A 21487-nucleotide genomic window follows, 5' to 3' on the forward strand; every position below is an offset into this window, starting at 1 on the left:
CCAGCCTGAATTGGGGCGAGGTTCCAAATTCGTTTTCTCACAACGCCCCAAACAACAGGATGGCTATGTCACCACCTATGGAGATGTAACCGAGATAGCAATCGAAGTTTACAAATTTTAAAACAGGCAGGGGGAATTGGGGACCAGACTTACCACTGGCTTTGACTGCCTTTGCAGCCCTGGAGCTGTGCTAGAAACTGCTCCCTGTGGGTTTGTCTGAGAACTATTAGCAGCGCTAAGAGAAGAGGAACGTCCACATGGCCTTTCTGAGAGCTGATCTGTGAAAAGAGGAAAAGGCACCGTAAAGAGAACCCCTTGTGTCAGAAAAACATCTACAGCTTAATATTATCTTTCACGGGACATTATCAAAGGCACCCTGATCATAATTCTAACTGTTTTATGATGAACATGCCGAGCTTATTTCATTCCCACCCCCTCCCTTTTTGGTGGCCAACTTCTTTTTCTTAACCTTACTGGCCATTGCTCTCCAGTAGAATGAAAAACAGCGACAGAACCACATTTTCTCTTAACCCATTTCCCTACAACTCTTCCCTCCTGAACCCGTTGCAACAGTATGCCCTGTTAGCCCAGGCAGAACTATATTGGGTACCAAACAGCTGTTTGTGGCTCTTATTACTTTGAAATATTTCAAATTTCTCGCTTTGTTTTTTGGCCTATAACTGAGTGGTTCTTTTCTTCCTCACATGGAACAGTCTGTGTGGCACATATAATGTAAAATCCCTCTTATGCCTGGGGGAAGGGGTGGGGAGAATGAGAATGAGAGAGAAAGTGTGTTTGAGAAAGATGCAATCTTGATACTGGAATTATTTCTTTAAAAAAATCAAACTCAAGAGTCTTCTCTTGCTTGAAACCTTGTGAAATTCGATCAGCCCAGCGCCGAGCTGGGTGTTTTCAGTGTGCCGAGAGCCGTACTAAAGGCAGCAGCTGGCTTCCTGACAAATTCAAATGAGGGTTCTTTTCCTCTCCATTTATTTTTAAAAGATATAAACTGCAAAAGTCTAAAGCCCAAACATTCCCGAGGCGACAAGCTCAGTATCCAAGTAATTTCCTTGATGCTGTGGGTTTTAACTTTCACCTCCTTGTATTTTATAAATATCTATGGCAAGGGAAGAGACTGTAAAACTTGCTAGGAGAGTTTGGCAAAGGAACATATAATTTGTATGGCATAATGTTCGAATTATACGATCCCCCCTGCCCAGAACTGGATAGTTGTCATGTGTGTTAAATATAGTTACTTGAATTAGCTGTACTTTCTGCTATACGCCTTGCAATAGCTCCAAAGCATTTTCTTCCAGAGAGCAAAAGAACAACTTCAGAGACGTATTTTTACATTTATTGCTATTATATACAGCTCTTTTGACTAAAACTATAATTACTCGATAGCTTCCTAGATGCTCCAGCCTATTTGGCACTTGATTATATTGTCTGTTCTTGTTCTCTCATTGTTCCACGTGGGTAAGTTGAGTCTCCCTAAATAGACGGTAATTTTCTCCAGGGCAGGGACCAAGTCTTACACTTCCTTTGTAGCACCTGGCAGTGCTGGGCACACAGCCTGTTGACTCTCCAACGGTTTGAGCATCAGGACCCGTGATGGAGCATCAGGGCTCTGGAGTGGGTCAGATGTGGGTCTGAATCCCAGGTCTGCTGCTTACTTTCTACTTGGGCCACTGTGGGCCTGACTTTCCTTATCTGTAATACGGACCTAATACTAACACCTACTCCCAGGCTTGTTTCAAAGATTGAATGAGACCACCGATGGCTCTTAGGACAGCCGAGACCCATGGTAAGGGCTCAACACATTTTAACTATGGTTATTCCTGCCCAGCTGTAGGTAAGATACTATATCACGGAAGGAATGAAGTTATACTTTAAGGTTGTCATCATTTGCTTCGCATTTACTAGGATTTATATTTCATTCCGCCAACGTGATGGATACTAAACATTTAAATAAATGATGTTCTTTTCACTCACTATGAACCTGAGGTTTCATTTCCAGTGCAAGGTTACTGAAGGGTTCCTTAACATGGACAAAGACATACAGAAAACTATGAGAAAAAATATGTCTCTGGCAGGCAAAGGGAAGTAACGGCTGCATTTTGTAAACTTTATGAAAAAGGGAACTGATCTTTTTTCCTTTTTATTTTCTGTCTTGTTATACTCCGTTGCCTATTCAATAGCGTTGAAAGAAATTGTTTCTTGGTTCTTATTATATTAAGGGCATTAGAATAACCTCTGTGACAGTTATGTTTAAATCCTAAACTATGACAGATTAAAGTATCTGGCACCCATCAGTGTTTCTTTAGGGGGAGGAGAGAAGTCTGCCCCAATCACACAATCCTGGCCATAGATAGTTGGCTCCTAGGGTAATCAGAGACATGTGAACCCAAATGTGTCTCCCAGAACCCATCTGTCCCAAGCCCTACTTACCTTCTGTTGCTTTGTTGACAGCTAAAAGAGTGCTCAGAACCTTGGAGAAATTGACCCCTGCATGAAGGTCATCAGGATCAAATATCTATGAGAAAGGAAATTGAAACTGTTAAGACGCTGTAAGTATTCAACTCAACAAACCAAACTATCAGAAGGCCACTTCCTCTAGCTCTCAGGAGAAAAAAAAATGTAAAAGCCAAGACCCAAACCTCTGTATACCTTTGGGGAGAAATGAAAGCAGCAGCTGAGCCGCCTAATGACATGTGGCGGGCCATCAGTGAGTCAGAGAGAAGCAGTAATGGGAAATGAGAGCCACGCCGAGTCCAGGGCCCACTAGGAAATGCACAGACCTGCTCTTCTGACCTGAGCCCATCAATACTCTCAGCCCAGTTACTGGAAACTCTGTGCTGGGTTACAGTCAATGCCCATCACCTACAGAAGGAGGGGAAGCCTTTGCGACACGCTTTCCTCTGTACAGTTTATTCACTGTTCTCAGCCAGGGCACTGTCTTCAGGGCCTTCCTCTCTGCTGCCCATCCTCCCCAAGGCCACCCACTGGGTCCCAACTCCATGTCGCCCAACTTTCTGCCCAGGCCTGCCTCTTGCTCCCAGCCTCAATGCCCGTTTTCTGCCCCTTGACCTTGCCCCTCTCAGCTCATCTTCATGGATTTGACCCTTGGGTGGCCTGAGCCTATAGGTTCTTCCTGGCCTTAGGTGACTTTTCCAGATACGACCTCTGACCTTCCTGGTATTACTCAACTGCCAGCAGCAAAACGTTAAAGAAATACAATATTTCACTTGGCCTGTCACAACCATCATTCTGATATCCCACTGTCCCTAGGGAAGATACCAAGCAGTTGTTATTTGAAAGACAATTGTAAATTTAAAAATGTATTCAGGGCTTCCCTGGTGGCGCAGTGGTTAAGAATCCGCCTGCCAATGCAGCGGACACGGGTTCGAGCCCTGGTCCGGGAAGATCCCACATGTCGCGGAACAACTAAGCCCATGCGCCACAACTACTGAGCCTGCACTCTAGAGCCCACGAGCCACAACGACTGAGCCCACGTGCCACAACTACTGAAGCCCCCGTGCCTAGAGCCCATGCTCCCAACAAGAGAAGCCACCACAATGCGAAGCCTGCACACCGCAATGAGAGTAGCCCCCGCTCACCAAACCAGAGAAAAGCCCTCATGCAGCAATGAAGACCCAACGCAGCCAAAAATAAAATAAATAAAATAAAAATAAATTAATTAAAAAATAAAATAAATGTTTAAAAAAATAAAATAAAATGTATTCAATATCTTGTAATAACCTATAATGGAAAAGAATCTGAAAAAGAATAGATATATAGATATATAACTGAATCACTTTGCTGTACACCTGAAACACTGTAAATCAACTATACTTCAGTAAAAAAAATTAAAATTTTTAAAAATATAAAAATTAAAATGTATTCAATGTTTTAAAATGTATGGAGGTGTCTTCTAGTCTCATAAACGTGTATTTGAAACGAGAAGTATGCTCAAGCACAGGCACAACCTATTAATCTGCCAGCCAATGATGCCAATCTATATATATCTATAGGTAACCAGATGCCCACCTTCTGGATGGAAATACACCTTCAAAAAACATTTCATTCCAGGATGTCTAGAAGTTTGCATCCTTTTTTCCCCCCAATGTGGTGATGGGAATAAAATGTACCTTTGCACATGGGACATGGTTGGTAATGAGCCTAAGATTTTGAAGGATCTGTCTTCCCATCAGGTAGAGACATTTGTTCCATTTCTAATCCTCATGTTTTCTGGGAGCCGCGTCAAGACCCAATTTTATCTTCTTGGTGTACATATTCTAGAAGACCTAAAATCTGTCTCTCGAATGAAAATATAGAGTATCTATTTTTTTTCAAATTTAGGGGGGGCATCAGTATAAACAATATATGCAAATGTGTGCCCCTTCTGAGACTTACAACTCTTTTTTTTTTTAATAAATTTATTTATTTATTTATTTTTGGCTGTGGTGGGTCTTTGTTGCCGCACGAGGGCTTTCTCTATTTGCGGCGAGCCGGGGTTGTTCTTGGTTGCGGTGCGCGGGCTTCTCATTGCGGTGGCTTCTCTTGTTGCGGAGCACGGGCTCTAGGCATGCACGGGCTTCAGTAGTTGTGGCACACGGGCTTCAGTAGTTGTGGCACACGGGCTTCAGTAGTTGTGGCTCGCAGGCTCTAGAGTGCAGGCTCAGTAGTTGTGGCGCACGGGCTTAGTTGTTCCACGGCATGTGGGATCTTCCCGGACCAGGGCTCGAACCCATGTCCCCTGCATTGGTAGGCGGATTCTTAACCACTGCGCCACCAGGGAAGTCCCCACACTCTTTATTCATTTAATCAATGAATGCTTTGCATTCAAACTTAAAATGACTGAAGAGCCCAATCACATCTAAAAATAAAACACTAATACACTTCTAGCAAAGGGGGAATGTCGATATTACTAAAGAGTTAAATGACACTACAATCCAAATATGTTCCTGAACGCTACAATCTAAAATGCAAACGTTGGACTTCCCTGGTCTTCAGTTGTATTGGTACTTGGCTGAATCTGAGAACAAATAAACTGATCAGAAAATGAAACGTGCATCAACAAGAGGCACTGTGTCTGCTTGAGGGAAGCTGCCTGCACTATACACAGTTCCCTTTTTAGAAAACCTCAATACACTAGAATTTACCCACAGATGCTGTTCTGAAGCACTCGGAACTACATACGAAGAAGTTGGAAGAGGCCTCTCGGGACTAGCAGAGAAGGCAATGCCTGAGGGTTATGATTTCCGAGCAGATGGAAGGTTAGATAGAACCATGAACGCCCTCTACGGCACTGCACCCTCACAAGCCTCACATGGAACGGTACCGAACATTCCACCCCAGACCTTTCTTCCATGCACTTGAGATTGGTCACCTACTAAAATGGAAATATTATTTGGAGGGAGTGCAATACTTTCAGCTGTTATCAGTCTTTTACATCTTAGTGGAAACGAGAGGTGTGAGACCAAGTTTAGAGATGATGATGTGGAGAAAAACTAAGGGCACTGGCGCCCAACTGGGAAAAAGCAAGGGAGATTCCCCCAGCATGGAGAGGGTGCGGGGAGAGCAAAGAGAAGTAGATTCCAATACAAGCCACTTGCCTAGGCCTAATCCCAATCATTTATACGTGCAAAATGGAGAACCAATTCCCCTTTTCTATCTGCAAAGCAGTGGGATGGTTAAAAAGTAACGCAAATTTGTACTTTGACGCCGTTAGGCGATTTCACAATACAAAGCCCCGATGACACTCATCTCCCTATACTCTGTGCAAGCCTCACTCTCTTGTTTAGTGTCTCTGGTATGAAACTGAGTCCCAGATTAGCTGAACTTTCTTGATTCCTATTTTGGTGCAGAAATTAGCTGCTTAGTTCCAGTTGGATCTGTGAAGGTCAGATGAACAGCAGGATTCCCTCCCTCCATTTACCACTACTGTGAGGCAGACAGGAAAGAAAGGATTGCTTCTTAGACTACAGCTCGATGGTTTCAAGGTCCCACGCCTGCAGTGGGATGAGGCAAGGTTCAAGTATAACAACGACAAAAAAACATTTACTTTACGTTGGGTAAGCAATAGGAGAGACAAGGATTAAAGTTCATTCAAGATTTTTTTTGTTTAAGTATTTACATAGAGCCAGCCTAAGGTCTAATCCTACATCGGCAGCTGAAATCAGACAAGGCATTTCATTTTTAAACGTATCCCCACATTCTTCCATTTTGGAGATCCACAATGACAGCAAAACCTATTTTCCATCCACTAAACACCAGGTGTTAATTCTGAACCGTTGGGGATCTGCCAGTATAAGCTGCACAGAAGTTAATATTTATATGGCTTTACAAATAGATCCTTTTTGGAGGAGTTTTCAGTTTCAACATGTATGCTATTTTATGACATTTTCCCTAAACTGAGAAAAGCAAGGAAGCACAGGAGAAGACACTCCCCCCAGCCACTTGGTAATCTTAACAGCTACGATTCCCGGACTCACCGAGCCCTTGCTATGCGCTACATGCTGACACCATGCTTGGAGTCTTCATTGCCCTTGATTCTCCAAGCAAGCCTGTAATGTGGGTACAATTATTTCCCCCATTTTATAGATTGGTAAACAGTGACTCAGAGTAAGTAGTTAAGTCACAAAGCAAGAAAGTGATGGAACCAATAAAAATACACATGAAAGTGCTCCAAGAGGCATTTTAGCCCTGTATGCATACTTTATGTTTTCATGAGACATGAAAAAGATGAGAAAGAAATCTGTGAGTTTGTACACAAAAAGAAATCCCTTGCTGCTGTCGATATGGAATCCCTTGCACCATCTGTACCATACGCAGCAAGCTTGTTACAACCTCTAAGATGACTTAATTCAACTAATTGTGACTAAGAGAAAATGGCCTATATGAGAAAGCCCCTGTCTCCCCAGGGGCTTTGCCTAACTCATGTGCTGTCCTTCTCATTTCAAGGGGCAGCCCTGACCCAGCAGGCACCTGGTCATGTTTGCCAGAAGGGGGTTAGGGCTGCCCTGAGTTACTTCTATTTGTTCATCTGGTTCCATCGTCCACATAAGTGAGGTGTTAGCTGGTGGGGGGGGGCAGGGGGAGGGCGGCATCCAGCCCGTGGTTATAGGACCAAGTGAAACCATTCCTCGGCATCATGCTCTCAGCACCGGAGGTAACCAGTCACGACCCCAGCCACATCCTTGTTAAGAGAAGAAGCCATACCGCATGCTAGTTCGGATGCCTAGTGATGGCTCTAATGTCACATGGCTTCAGTACCACTCAGCGAACTTCATTTAAAGTCAATTTAGGGTTTGAAGTGATCACAATAGGCTCCATCACTCAACTATTAAAGTCTAATCAACTGCAAAGCAAGTGATTCATTGGGACCACATGGACATAGCTTATGTTTCAGGCCCAGTTTTTAAAAAAATTCCAAATACTTCAGGAACATTCCATCTCTTCCTTGTTCTTACTGAATAAGATCTTAAATTAACTTAGCCCGTCTTGAATCACATTCTCTTATCCTCACAGCTGAGCACGCTGCCTCTGTTAACCCCTGAACTTGGAAGGAAATGTCATTACGTCGTGCGACAGAGCAAGCAAATCTGAGCTGCTTAGTCATATTTCACCGGGTGGCAGTGCTCCTGGCTCTGTGGACACGACCTGGGAGGCTTCCGCTCAGCTCCTACTAAAAGCAGTCACCAAGTCAGCGACAAATAATGCTCTCAGCTCAGAAGCTGGACTCAATTCGCCACTGGTATTCCACTTACTAGAATACAGTGGATGGCATTTGTACCCTGCCTGGTTTTAAATAATAACTGTTCCAATTTGATATGGAGCAAACCCTGCTCTCTACTTCTCTCTTATTTCCTTCCTTTCTCTCCATTTCAGCAATTTAGGGAACAAGATCTGACTTATGCATGTAGTTGCAATAACATCAGTATACTGAAAAGAGCCCTGATGTGAGGGTCAGGAGACCTTGACTCCAATCCCAGATTTGTCACTGCCGAGCAGTTGTGAGGACCTAAGGAAAGCAACACTACTTTCTTTGTGGCTCTGTTTCCCATCAGGACAGTGAGAGATGTCTTTGACCAAAGGAGCGCAGGAAAAGGCCTGCTGGTCCATCATCTGAATAGGGGCTCCCAAAGGCAGCATCTTGGCTGGGTCTCCAAGGTCCAGAATCTGGCCTTCAGTTCTCAAGGCTCTTGAAAATGGACTCATATTAACCACGTTCACAAAAGGCCAATGCATAAGCCAAAATGCCAATTTACTAATTAAAAAAAAAAAAAGAACCATGAAGAGGATTGGATACTCCCATTTTATGGGCCAGATCACTCTCTCCCAATAGAGAAATCTACATAGTAAGCCAAATTACAATTAGAAAGTTGTCGGATAATACAGAATCAAAGCAAAGGGAGTCTGGGGTATCACGGCCTAACATAATTATTACCTGTTTATAGTTGATTTTTTCAAAATGTCATTTTTTTAAATGGCCTATTTATAAATTCTGGCTTTATCTTGCCACCACTGCCTCGTGGGACTCGGACTGCAATTGTGGACAGCTTTGACCATCTATGTCCTTTTGTCTCTGTGGATTTATATAGAGTCACTTTAGATAACTAATACGGGCTTCTAGATGACATGGACCTCATCTCATCCAGAGCTAGGAAGTCCAGCTCCACAGAGCTCCTGTAATAGGAGCAAAGATCTGAGCGTAATTGTCACTGCTCACACCTCATCGAGAAGTTTCCAAATCCACTCCGGGAGGCTTCCTCAGCATCACCGACATCAACGTGTCCCACCTTATGATCGCCATCTTCCTTGTTAGCACTCACCTAGGGCAAGAACCTCTTTCTCCACAACAGAGATCTATCTTCAGTTGAGTAGCAAGTGTTGAGGAAAGTGGAGAATGAATGAGGAATGATACAGGCATCTTGGTGGGGATGGTCCCAGGATTAAAAAGAGAAAGAACAACTGGCTTTGGATAATCTCACCGAAAAGAGAGTAGGCACGAAGGAAAGGGAAAGATGAAATCTCTCTTGTCAATAGCGTTTGCCAAGCCAAGGGTGGGAAGCCAGAGGCTTAGAACCAGCTGCCTCTCAGCCCGCTGGCCGCTGTGGCCCTCCCCCCGCTCCCCCTCCTGTGCCTCTGTCACTAGAGCCACACTGGCTGCCAGTTTTGAGGGATGCGGGCAGATGGGTGATGCCCCAGCTGCTGGAGTGCCTGTGCGCCAGAGCTGGGGGTGTCCTTCCCAAGCCCCAAGCCACCACCGTGTCGGAGAAGGGGACTTACTTCTTAGTTGTGCAAACTGGAATGAGGAACACATTTTCCCGGGGACACAGTGTCACCTGCGCCACTTAGTCTCTATGACATCCACAGTTCAGCCACATTAGTTATGAAACTAGCCGCTGTGGGCCAGCCAGAAAACAGAATCACCACGTAGCACCTTGTTTCTATGGGAAAATGTGTTCTGTGTTCCTAACAATAACTTAAAAACAAATATTTGGAAAATAATCCATTTTTATACTGAAGAATGCCTGAACGTGGGGTCCCAGATCAACGTCCTCATCCTTTATATTTCTTCCTTGTCCTTTCACGTAAAGGAGGAATTAAAAAAGGAGGAATTGGGCTTCCCTGGTGGCGCAGTGGTTAAGAATCTGCCTGCCAATGCAGGGGACACGGGTTCGAGCCCTGGTCTGGGAAGATCCCACATGCCGCGGAGCAACTAGGCCCGTGAGCCACAACTACTGAGCCTGCGCGTCTGGAGCCTGTGCTCCGCAACAAGAGAGGCCGCGATAGTGAGAGGCCCGCGCACCGCGATGAAGAGTTGCCCCCGCTTGCCGCAACTAGAGAAAGCCCTCGCACAGAAACGAAGACCCAACACAGCCATAAATAAATAAATAAACAAATACTTTAAAAAATAATGACTCCCTTCTTTAAAAAAAAAAAAAAGGAGGAATTAAAAAGAAAAAAATACCCTAGACACTCAAGTACTATTTATTTTGGAACTCCTCGTGATGAGTCCAGCGACACGTGTGAAGACCATGAAAATAAGCTCAGAAAGTGTTAAGAGCTGACAGCTCCTGCCTGTTTAACCGTCCAGGAGGTTAAGGAGGAGACTCTCCTGTGAAGATAGGGTTCCTGCAGCCCCTGTTTTCCTAGGAGCCTCCTGTGATTTAGGGTTGGAGCCCGAGAACCTAGCAGAAGCAGCTGCTTCGGGACAAATTCCATGCACAGGAGAGACTGGTGTTAAATGAGCCCCACCCAAAGCTGAGGGAGGGAGGAGGGCAATGGACACAGGAGCCCCTCCTCCAGCGGTCTCATCCGCTGCCTTCCTTAGAGTCCTCCACCAACTCACCCTCACCTCTCTTTCTTCTGAACAGCTACAGCCTTGCAGTCTGGGTAGATGTTGCACACATGCACTCTCAATCACCTCCCACTGTAATATTCTCTATTTATTCTGTGAGGGTTAAGATCAGCCCTGGCTTTCCCATTGGAAAGCCAACTTTTTGCAGTGCAAAGGGCCCCCCAGCCCTGGTCCAGCATTCAACACATGAGACACTCGATAAATAGTCATTCATTGGTGGCTTGACGGGATGGACTGTCAGAGAGACTTAAATATAAATTGCGCCTAGAATGTAAGCCCCATGAAGCCAGTTCTTTCCAACCTTTTTCACGGCTGGATCCTCAACGTCTAGAAGAGTGCCTGTCACATAGTAGGCACTCGATAAATGTTTGATGAGTTAATGAAAGTTTAGAAGCTCTCGCCAATTGGTGATTAATTATAACTGAGGAAAAGGCATTGCCGAAATTACAGTAAAGGCAAAAAGAAATATCATTAAGGGAGAAAACAAAATCCATTTCCATGTGACTTTTCAGGAAACATCTGTTATCTAAAATAATATACACCTGTGCTCGTCTGCAAACTGAAGCCCTGTGACCATGACGTGACCAAAGATGCTTCAAACTCCATGGTGGTGGATTTCATTAACTCGTCTGCCAAAGCGATTACTGGCCTGTCCCAGGTAGTACAGGTTCCTTTTAAATCTCCTCCCAAAGCACCATGATGTGAGCACTATAGAGAAGGGACACTGGAAAGAACTGTGAGATTTTACTGTCTGGCTGGGCTGGGCTATCTTTTTTTTTTTTTTAACTGTTTATTGTAAAATAGCTTAAATGACAGCCACTAAGAGCCACATTCACCTGTTCATCCCTTGCTCTAAAACAGGCTCTGAGTCCCAGCAGGGCACAGTGGGATGTGGCAAAACACGGCAAAGTAACCCACGAGAAGCAAGAAGAGGTGATAGGCGATTGGCAAGACTACAAATCACACACCTGAAGTCCCTCTTCCACCAGCTAATCCGGGTGGGAAGGATGTTGTGCCAAAGTTTCTCCTACTTTCTTTCAAGATCACCTTCAACCATTCATTTGGCAAAGACTTTTGGCGCACTTTGCTTACGTCTCTATGTGAGTCACTTTTCCAAGTCTGCCCTTTTTAGAGATGCCCATCAATGCCTAACAGACATCAATCAACCAATTAATTAACTAATTAATTAATTAACTAATTAATTTTCCTCCACCTGACCCCAAACAGGATCTGTGCCTAGGAAACCATCCAAACACAGGAAGGTGGGTGTACGGGAGCTCAGATAGCCAAGCCATCAGGAGTGGTGCTTTCAGTTAAAATCCACGTCTCTCAGCCTAAGGTAACCCAGCCTGTAACTGCCTACAAGGTCAAGTCCACGCTCTTCGAGCCAGCATTCAAAGTCCTTCTCAAGCTGGTCCCATACCTAGCAAGCCCATCGTTTCTCATCATCACCTCCTCGTATGCCCCAGAATCCTTTGCTTCCTTCACTGTGCCTCTCTCTGCTATGCACACTTCTCCTTATGAAAAAGTTCCCTCAACCGTCTGAATCCTAGCGGTCCTTAGGAGCCCATCCTCCATCACTCTCCTCCACGGGGTCTTCCCCCAACACTACACCTCAGTACACAAAGGGCTTCTCTTTCTCGCAACTCTGTATTATGCTCTAGATTCTGGAAGCTTGGCTACCTAGCCATCCACTTCTACACGCTGTGAAACTCCACTATTTCCCATACACATGCTGCCTTTTTCCACAATTCTCAGTACTCACCATGTAGACGGTGCACAAGCACTTGCTGACTATTCCTCTTTCCTTTCAACCAAAAACTTAAGCAGCTATTTCTTCCACCAGAAACACTTGTCCTTTGGTCATACCTTCCCCAGAAGGAAAGACAGGGAGAAGGTAATTTTTTCCTGGTAGAACTTGATAAATCAGGGCTCATATATTTTCCATCACTTGGGAAGATAGATGCTTCTTTTTGAAGAATATGATTGAGAGAAGCGAAGAATGCTGACAAAGCATTTACCTCACCCAAAGGAAGTGAAGTTACTACCTGGGCTCACTTGGGAGAATCAAAGTTACGGAGTCCTGGATGTGCAAATCTCACACGTGGACAGCCCAGTGAAATCGAGAGAGTTTGGGTAACATAAGGAATGAGAAGTGACCTGAGCACTGAAAAGGCAGAGAAGGTCTTCCAAATGACATCGTGGCACCTAATCTCTATTACCTTTCATTTTCTTTTTTTTTTTTTTTTTAACTTTTAAAAACATGAAACAGTTGCTCCAGCTTGACATAAAGAAACTGAGTAATATTGTATTAGGAAGGACCCGGCTTTCGTTTTAGCCTTTTTTTAATCCACTAAAGAGTCATTTCTATGAATAAAGTCAGCTGTTGATAATCTACATATAGACTGTTAGATATTCAATCTATCTAAAATAAATTTTTAAAAATTCATCCACTCATTACCCATTCAACAAATATTTACTGAACACCTGGTATATGCCAGGCACTAATACATAAATTTGTTTTAAGATAAGAAATAAAAAGGATGCTATATAAAATCTAGCAAATAAAATCACCCACAGGTATACCAACTGTCAAACATTGTTGTTCATTCTGTTCTCTTTGCTTGAAGGTGATTTTTTAATCCCCAATCAGGATTTTCCCCAATCCATTCCCAAATACCAGCATATCATCAAAGAATGCAAACTGGTCATTTTACAGTAAAAATGCTGATTTACACTATCACAACACACATTTCTCCAAAGAAGTGGCTAAATTTCTTTTGTTAGTAAAATACCACATTCTCTTGGTTTGCATACATTTCTCAGGAATTATTGGTAAGTAGCCCCAGTTTGCTGGAAACCTAGCCATGAAGAACAGACAAATTACAAGACAGTGTTGAGACCTGCTTCACAGGCCGGGCTCTTCATAAAAGCTGTTAAGAGCTTGACCCCTTCGAGATGCCTCTTAAAGTAATATCCATGTGCTTCCAAAGCATAAGGAAACCTGTATGTTATTGTCTAGGGTGAGACAAGTCCTTATAACACTTTCACTCACTGCTTTGCAAACTGCTGCATTTCCTCCCACCTTAATTTAATTCCTTCTCTTCCCTATTGCCCTATTCAATCCCTCAATTGACATGTCTGATCTCTGTAATAATATTCAAGTCCCCAAGAAAGTATAAAGCTGGGATTTTACTCTCTTTCTCTAAGCAGAACTAAGTTAGGAAGGTAAATCTTCTGCCAAGAAGTCAATAAAAATGACACGTGACTATTATGTCATCTGGGCTGATCCACAGCTCTGAACCCACACGCCCCTCTGTGTGGAAGGGTCCAGTTTGCGAGGGGATGACAAAGCGGGGAGCTAATTAGACAGATGTCTGGTGTTGTAAGTCTATCTTCCAGATGACAACAGAGGAAGTGGCAATGCCAAGGTTGAAATGCAGATATGGAGCAGCTTCTGGACTGAGTGGACATACACTTCCTCTAAAAACATAGGTAAGCAAAGGCCCTAAGCAATAGGCAAGTGCCCTCACTCTTCTTCATTTGCAATTCAAAGGCCAGACCTTGTACTTCCTTTTGGTACTAACCCCAAGGTCATCACCAATGGCTCTGCATACCTTATGCTGTGCTGGCAATGTCTTCACCTCTCAGATTGATCCTCGGAGGTCGCCTCAGTGATAACATATGACCAAATTAGAATGGGGCTGGAGTAGGGAAGAGTGGCCAAGATTGCGTGATTTGAATAAAGGGCTGTATTGTGCTCTGTTGCCCCCAGAAACAGCCTGGATTAGAATCAACATTAAAACCAAATTAAAGGGGCTTCCCTGGTGGTGCAATGGCTAAGAATCTGCCTGCCAGTGCAGGGGACACAGGTTCGATCCCTGGTCCGGGAAGATCCCACGTGCCGCGAACCAACTAAGCCCGTGCGTGTGCCACGACTACTGAGCCTGTGCTCTGGAGCCTGTGAGCCACAACTACTGAGCCCACGTGCTGCAATACTGAAGCCCGCGTGCCTAGAGCCCGTGCCCTGCAATGAGAGAAGCCACCGCAATGAGAAGCCCGCTCGCCGCAACTAGAGAAAGCCCGCGCGCAGCAACGAAGACCCAACACAGCCAAAAATAAATTAATTAATTAATTAATTTAATTAAAAAAAACAAATTAGAGTTGAGTTAGATTTAAAACAAGATAACTTTGACATCTCCCATCAGGAAGATTCAACTGATCAAATTTTGTAATAAAATGCCTTCCTTTTGGTATTATCAGCATACATTCAATCCAATTCAGAAACTATATTTTTCCCTTTTAAGTATTACATATCATGGGGGGGTTTTTTGTTTCTTTTTGTTTTGTTTTTGTACAGAGGCAATTGATTTTTATTTTCTCCCCTCGACTATGCCCAAATCAACAGGTTTATTACTTATTTCCTGGGAGCAAGGGGGAAAGTTTTTGTCAGTCATAACCAAAAACAAAAAACCATTTGTTGAATTGTTTAATTCAACTAAAACAAGAAGCATCTTGCTCTGGGGTGGATTTTTAAATTTCAAGCTATCGTAATTATAAAACAAATGCATTTGTTTTAAAAGACACACCAACCATTTCACCCAGGTAAACAAGAGAAACTGAAAATATCCTTTTTACACATTCTCCTAGTTTATGCATAGACTAGAAAAGAGTGAAAGGCTTTCCTGATTTTTCAGTTCCAAGAGGAATCCGTCCAAACCGTTTCTATTATTAGCACACAAAATGGTAGCTAAAGAAGTTACTGTGGTTAACAACTGAATAATTCATAGTCTCGGAAGAATTCAGTCGCTTTGTCTTCTCCAGTTCCTCTTTAGAACTGGATCCCCAAACATATTTCTTATCCTGAGTTGTTATAAAGGCAACCATATACAAATTCTTCTCAGCACTTAAAAATTGGCCACACTAAGCACTGAGAACTACAGCAAGACATTAAGCTGGAGACTTAACAGGAACTCTTATAACCAGTTCATGAAACTCTTAAGATTACACATACATTGTCAGAAATTAGAGTCACAGGTTCCAGTCTGTGTCCCATGGATATCACTGGGCTATAACATCACTGAAATTTAAACTGCCTTTATGCAGTCTTCCAAATAAAATATGTAAACACAGTAAATATGACCTACAAATAATTTTAAACATATTTCAACACCCTCTAATCTAAATTCAAATTATTTTCTATGAAGTGAGGCACTGAGAATTTCAAGTCTAGAAAAAGAAAAAAAAAACACTTCAATTAGTGAGTGAAAGAGGTTAATAATGTTGACAGGATGAACATTTCTGCTGTTCACCATGAGAACAGAGGTCAAGCCCGCCACCACTCTTCATCTAAAATTCCCAGAAACGGTCAACTTTATTTTGTCTTCAGAAGCGAGATGTTAAGAATTAGAAAATATGTGGGGATTTTAACCTTTGACTTTATTTTCCAAAAACGTTTTTCCAAAAACAAGCGATCTTTGCCAAATAAAGCACAGACCTGAGAAACAAAATGGCTGGATTTTTTTTTTCCTGGTTTAAGTTTCATCCCCGTCTAAATTCTCAATGTGGGAATTCCCTGGCAGTCCAGTGGTTAGGACTCCGTGCTTTCACTGCCAAGGGCCCCGGTTCGATCCCTGGTCGGGGAGCTAAGATCCCGCAAGCCGCATGGCGCGGCCAAAAGTTTAAAATATATATATTTACATTTTATATATATATAAATTCTCAATGTAACTAGTGTAAAACCTCAGGACCCCTGGAGAAGCCATCATTCCCCAGAGCCCACAGTTTACCTTCTCCTGTATCCAAGGTTTTTTAATGTTAAGATTCCTAAAGGAAATCTTTCTATAAAGCACGACTCACTTCTTAAACGGAGTTTGCCTAACGTAACTGTCAACAAAAAAGTGAACTTTTTTTTTGATAATGCAATGTTATCATTTGTGAACACTAGTCTACTGGGATACATTAAAATTCCAATTAGGAACTAGCTTTTATTGAGCGTTTACTCAGTGCTAGGCACTGGTGCTAAGTGCTTTACTTGCCTTCTCTCATTTAATGCTAAGAGGTGGCATATATCTAATTAGCATATACCTAATAATAATAAAGTAATATATACCTAATATTACCTACCACTACCACCAAGGAAATTAGCATATACCTAATAAGTGACTACTTCAGGTTAGTTCAAGTCCAAGGCTCAAGCTCTTAGCCACTGTACTACTATACTACTTCTCAAGAACAAAGGTTCCCTGACCGGGAATCAGACCCAGACCAAGGCAGAGAAAGTTACAAATTCTGGCCATTAGACCACACAGCATGTGTTGGGTTGCCTGATCCCACACCAAAAAGGCCCTGATGGTTATGTTTGGCAGTCTGCTTTTTATAGATTTTGTCTCCTGCTGATTTCATTGCTTCCATGTTACACATAGATACAGACTCATTCTGCCATCGCCAGCAAGTCTAATCTAGAGCAACTTCTCTCTTCTCCCTTTATCACAACTTTCTATTTAAATGCTGTTTTCCAGTTTACAAAGCGCTTCCACATTCCTTACCTCATTTAATCTAATTTGCTATTTCTAACCAGTTTGGGGATGAGCAACCAAATTACCCATAATTCCAACAGGCTTCAATAAAAAAAAAGTAATTAGGCTCTGAGTGAGGGTCTGAGGCAGTCTCCTAGGAATAAAAGTGCACAAGTCTAAGGACAAAGATGGGGCATCTCTTTTGCAGCCCAGAGCTTCCCCGACCATTCAGTCATTCCAGCAATCATTCATTTAATAAACATTTACTGAGCACCTGCTATGTGCCACGTTCTGTACTGATTGCTGGCGTTATATGATCAAGTTCTAGTTCCTGCCTTTGAGAAGCTCCAAGGCTAGTAGAGACGGAAATGTGTCCACAGATTACCATGGTGAGAGCGGGCAGGTAGCTGGTAGCTGGGCACAAGGGATTATGGGAAAATGGATGCTAAATGCCCAATCCAGCAGAGACGATTTCCTAGACAATCCGAGGCTGAGGAGGTTCTCAGCTTGGTGGCAAACACTAGAGGTTGCTAGATGTCTGAACTCTAGATAAACCAGGGAAATAGTTCTCGACTCTGGCTGCACTTTAGAATCACTTGGGGAGCTTTCAAAACCAAATAATAACTTCAGAAAACTTTGGGGCAGCACTTACTCAAGCCAAACATATACACACCCTATGGCCCAGCAGTTCCATTCCTATGTATAAACCCAGCAGAAATGCGCACCAGAAGACATGCGCAGGGATATTCATAGTAGCATTGTTCATAGCAACTCCTAACTGGAAACAACCCAGATGTCCATCAACAGGTGAATGGATAAACAAAATAGGGGACATCCACGTGGTGGAATACTACTAGCAATAAAAAAGAAAGAATGACATGGGGAACTCGTACAAATATTACCCTGAGTGAGAGAAATCTTATACAAACAGATACATACTATATGATTCCACTCATATAAAGTACAAGACAGAAAAAAAGGAATCTATTGTCTTAGAAGTCAGGGCAGTGGTGCCCACTGGTGAGGGGTAGTGACTGGGAAGGGGCACAAGGTGGGTGGCTTTTGAATGCTGATGATGGTGTGTTTCTTAATCGGTGTGCTGACTATACAGATGTGTTCAATTTGTAAGGATTCATCAAACTCTACTTAGGATTTGTGCAGTTTCCTGAATTCATGCTATATGGCAATATAAAATTCGTTTAAACATTAAAAAAAAGAACAAGAAATACCAAGGCCTGGGTCTCACTGCAGACCAATTAACCCAAAAGCTCAGTGTGGGGAGACCCCAACATTTGTATTTTTTAAAAACACCCCAGGTGGCTCTAACGTGCAGCCATGTGTGCAAACCAAGGTTAGGCGTTCGTGTATTTATCAATAGCTCCTCCGGGGGGACAGCCTGGCACGTAGCAAAGGGAACAAGTTCTGAAGTAAGGTACATCAACGATTACATTCTGGCTCCATTTTGCACTGGCAGTGTGTGGCATTTGTCTCGATCATCCCCAAACCTCAGTATAATGGGAACAATATCCCCTCCCTCCCAGGACTGTTGTGAGGATTAAATAAAATAATATACTTAAAGCACCTAGCACGGTACCTAGAACACAGTAGGTGCCTGAGAAATGGTAGGTACTCAACTCCTTTTCCTCCTTCGTGTCTAAGTTCCAGTGATGACCAGATTGCTGTTAACGAACAAAACTCACGCTCTCCAGTTTCTCCTCCTGAATGAGTTTCTTTGTGAAGACTGAAGTAATATTATACTTGGGCTAGTGATGTCAAACGAATGTCGGACATTTCTGGGCCCTGGTCACTCACTCTGTTCAGCACCTGCTACCCCCGAAGGTGAACGGAGGGGCGGCAGACTGTAGGTAAATACAAACCACAGACCCTCCTTTGGAAAGCTTTGCCCCTGTCCGCACTCCTAAGAACAGCGCCAGCCATGTGAGTTGGCAAAAAGAATAGAAAAAATTAATAGCTTGGAAGACATACCACCCATGAAATGTGCCAAATGAAACACTTTTGTATAAAATGTCATGTTTTCGTAAAAACAAACAAACAAAACAGAATCCTGGGCTGAGAGCAGGAGATTCAGGTGAGAGTTTTGATGATACCACCCGTCAGCTGTATGACTTTGCTTCACTAAACTTTTCTGTTTCTCTGGCCAATGAAAGTAATGCCATCTCTCCTGCCGCCTTTACAAGGGCACAGTGAGTTTCAGATAAGATAAATAGAAAGCTTTGCAAAAATTGAAGCAGCAAAGAAAGGCAAGACTGGAAATTTACTTTTTTCCAAACTCCAATCACCGACCACCACCCTCCCTCCCCAAGACTGAGAACTCTCTGATATTAACTGCTCCAAGTGCACGCAGAGACTCCACCAGCCTGAAGCTCGCTTATGTAAGAAGAGACTGCAGCACTGCTTGGCATGTAGCATAATACTTTGCTTAAGAGAAATCCTTGGAAATGCCTCAGCTGAAGTACAAGGGCAAGCCCAGGCCTTACGTTTTGGAGACAGGCGCTCTCAGTCACGGAACACCAGAACTGTGGCTCGAGCAAATGATGTCATCCGAGCTCCTCTTACCATGGTCAATGTCAAAAATTAAGACAGGAAGTTCAAGGACAAATTGTGGGGTTCCCAGGCAAATATAAGTTAGAAAAGCAGTTTGGACCTTAGAATCTTGCCTTAAAAGTTGTCTCCTATTCTGTAATGGTTTTTGGTTTATGTGAAGCTTTTCTTGACAAAAATATACATAGTTGCATAGAAAAATATATTCCCTTAGGACTCTATTTTTACTCCCACTACGCATTAAGAAAAGAAAAAAAAAATCATGTGAGTCACCCTTAGATCCAAAAACAATATCAAACCAAAAATAAAAATATAAGATTCTCGAAGAGACAGAGATAAACTTAAGGGCTCTCCACTCTAGAGCTAAGAAACGAAATCGCTCACATACCTGTTGGGTTCCTAAATGACTGGAAAATGAAAACTCGAAATTAACCACAGGCACGTTGAACACCTTGGAGATACAGGACTTTCCCCATCCACAGACCATTCCTGCGACAGACCTGTGTACTCAACACCGAAAATATCCCCAAATGTACAGATGCCGGGGGTTGGGGGGTGGGGGGAGGTCAAGTTAGTATCAAAAAAAATAGTACTGTTGACTCCCGCCCTGGTTCCGGGGGAAAGAAGGAATCCGGTCTGATGCGAAGCTCGCGGCCAGAGCCGGACAACTCGCCCCTAAGTTTGGCGCGTCCCAGCTCTCCGCCCGCGGCCCCCGCCCCCGCTCCCCGCACCCCGGAGCTCAGAGCCCCGCGAGGCCCTGGCGGAGGACGGACCCCGCGGCCACGGCCCGGGGAGGAAGGGCGGCTCCTCTCCAACCGGGGTCCTTCGCCCCCACCCCAGGCCCTCGCGCGCTTCCCTTCCCCTGACCCCCTCGCCCCGGGGCAGGTCACCTGGCTCGGCCGCTGCCCGCTGGTCCTCCGGTTGCTCGCTCGGTCCAGCCGCGCCGCCGCCGCCTCCGGGAAGCCGCTCGCCCTCCCGAGTCACGGGGCCGACGAGCGGGCGGCCGAGCCCGTGCCAAGGCTGCGGGAACCGTTCCACCCGGCCGGAGCTGGGACCCTGCCCCGAGCGCGGCCGCCACCAGGGCGAAACTGGAGAGCTGGGCTCGGCTCGCCGGGGCGGGGAGGGGCGACTGCAACTTTGCTCCTGGACGCGGGCGAGGAGGGGGCGCCCGTCTCCAAACTCCGTGCAGCGCCCGCAACCTCTCCAGTCCGGGGATTTTTTTTTTTAATGTCCCTCCCCCTTTTTTTTAATATAAAGGGAAGCCAGATTCTTGCCCTCAAGTTCTGGTTTCCAGAGCGGCGGGGCCGCTGGGAGGGCGGGAAGCTGGGTGCGGGAGACGCGCCCCGCTGGGTGCGCTGGCGGCGAGCCGGTCGAGGGCGCGCGGGGCGGCGGCGGGCGGGCAGCGGCTGCCCTGGGAAGCCGCCTTCGCGGCCGCTCCGGACCCTGCTCTCAGTACCTCGCTGGCCCCCTCCAGCCCGGAGCCCAGAGCCCGGGAGGGAGAGCGGCCTGGAGGGACCGGGCCAGCGGCGTGGAAGCAGTGACCCGGACCTGCATCGCCGAAGTAGGAACTGGAAGTGACAGCGGCGCAGGGTAGAGCAGCCGCCGCCGCCGCCGCCGCCCGGGTAGCCGTGGCAGCAGCAGAAACCGCGGAGCGGCGGCGGCGGCCACACTGCGCATGCTGCTGCCGCCCGGTTCGGCCCCGAGCCCCGGGCTGCCGCCGCCTGGCCTGCAGCGGGCCTCTGCCAGAGCCTCGGGTGGGAATCCCGGCCTCACAGAGCAGCCCTGCCTGGTGGCCCGCTTCCTCCTCCAGCCCCCGACGCAGCTCGGACCCCCCAAGCTCTATGGTGAGCCGCTGAGACACCCCAGCAAGGAAGCGCTCTCCAGCGGCCCTCCACATCCCTCCTTTCCCCCAGCTGTCCTGGCTGCCCTTCCCGGACTCTCGGATAACAGGCCCCACATCAGATCGTCTCTTTGATAGAGAATGAAAAGGTTCGTGATAGATGGGAAATATGTCCGACCTTACTTGAAGTCCAATTTTTAC

The 21487-nt window shown here is 45.0% G+C and overlaps 1 protein-coding gene across 4 annotated transcripts in view; it reads right to left on the reverse strand.

The window, feature by feature from the left end:
• The window catches only part of ARHGEF6 (Rac/Cdc42 guanine nucleotide exchange factor 6), a 102812-nt gene that overhangs the window by 71178 nt on the left and 10147 nt on the right, over window positions 1-21487 (reverse strand). For 2 of the 4 annotated variants that reach the window (XM_059910167.1, XM_059910166.1), the window contains exons 3-4: window positions 2449-2533; window positions 154-278 (exon numbers count right to left, since the gene is read on the reverse strand). In XM_059910167.1, the coding sequence (XP_059766150.1) occupies window positions 154-278; window positions 2449-2533 (210 nt within the window). Of the gene's footprint in view, window positions 1-153; window positions 279-2448; window positions 2534-19834; window positions 19934-20336; window positions 20421-21487 lie in introns of those variants that run through there. The other 2 variants (XM_059910169.1, XM_059910168.1) reach the window with 2 other exon arrangements.

Source organism: Balaenoptera ricei, chromosome X (assembly GCF_028023285.1).
Source record: "Balaenoptera ricei isolate mBalRic1 chromosome X, mBalRic1.hap2, whole genome shotgun sequence".
Classification (NCBI taxonomy): domain Eukaryota; kingdom Metazoa; phylum Chordata; class Mammalia; order Artiodactyla; family Balaenopteridae; genus Balaenoptera; species Balaenoptera ricei.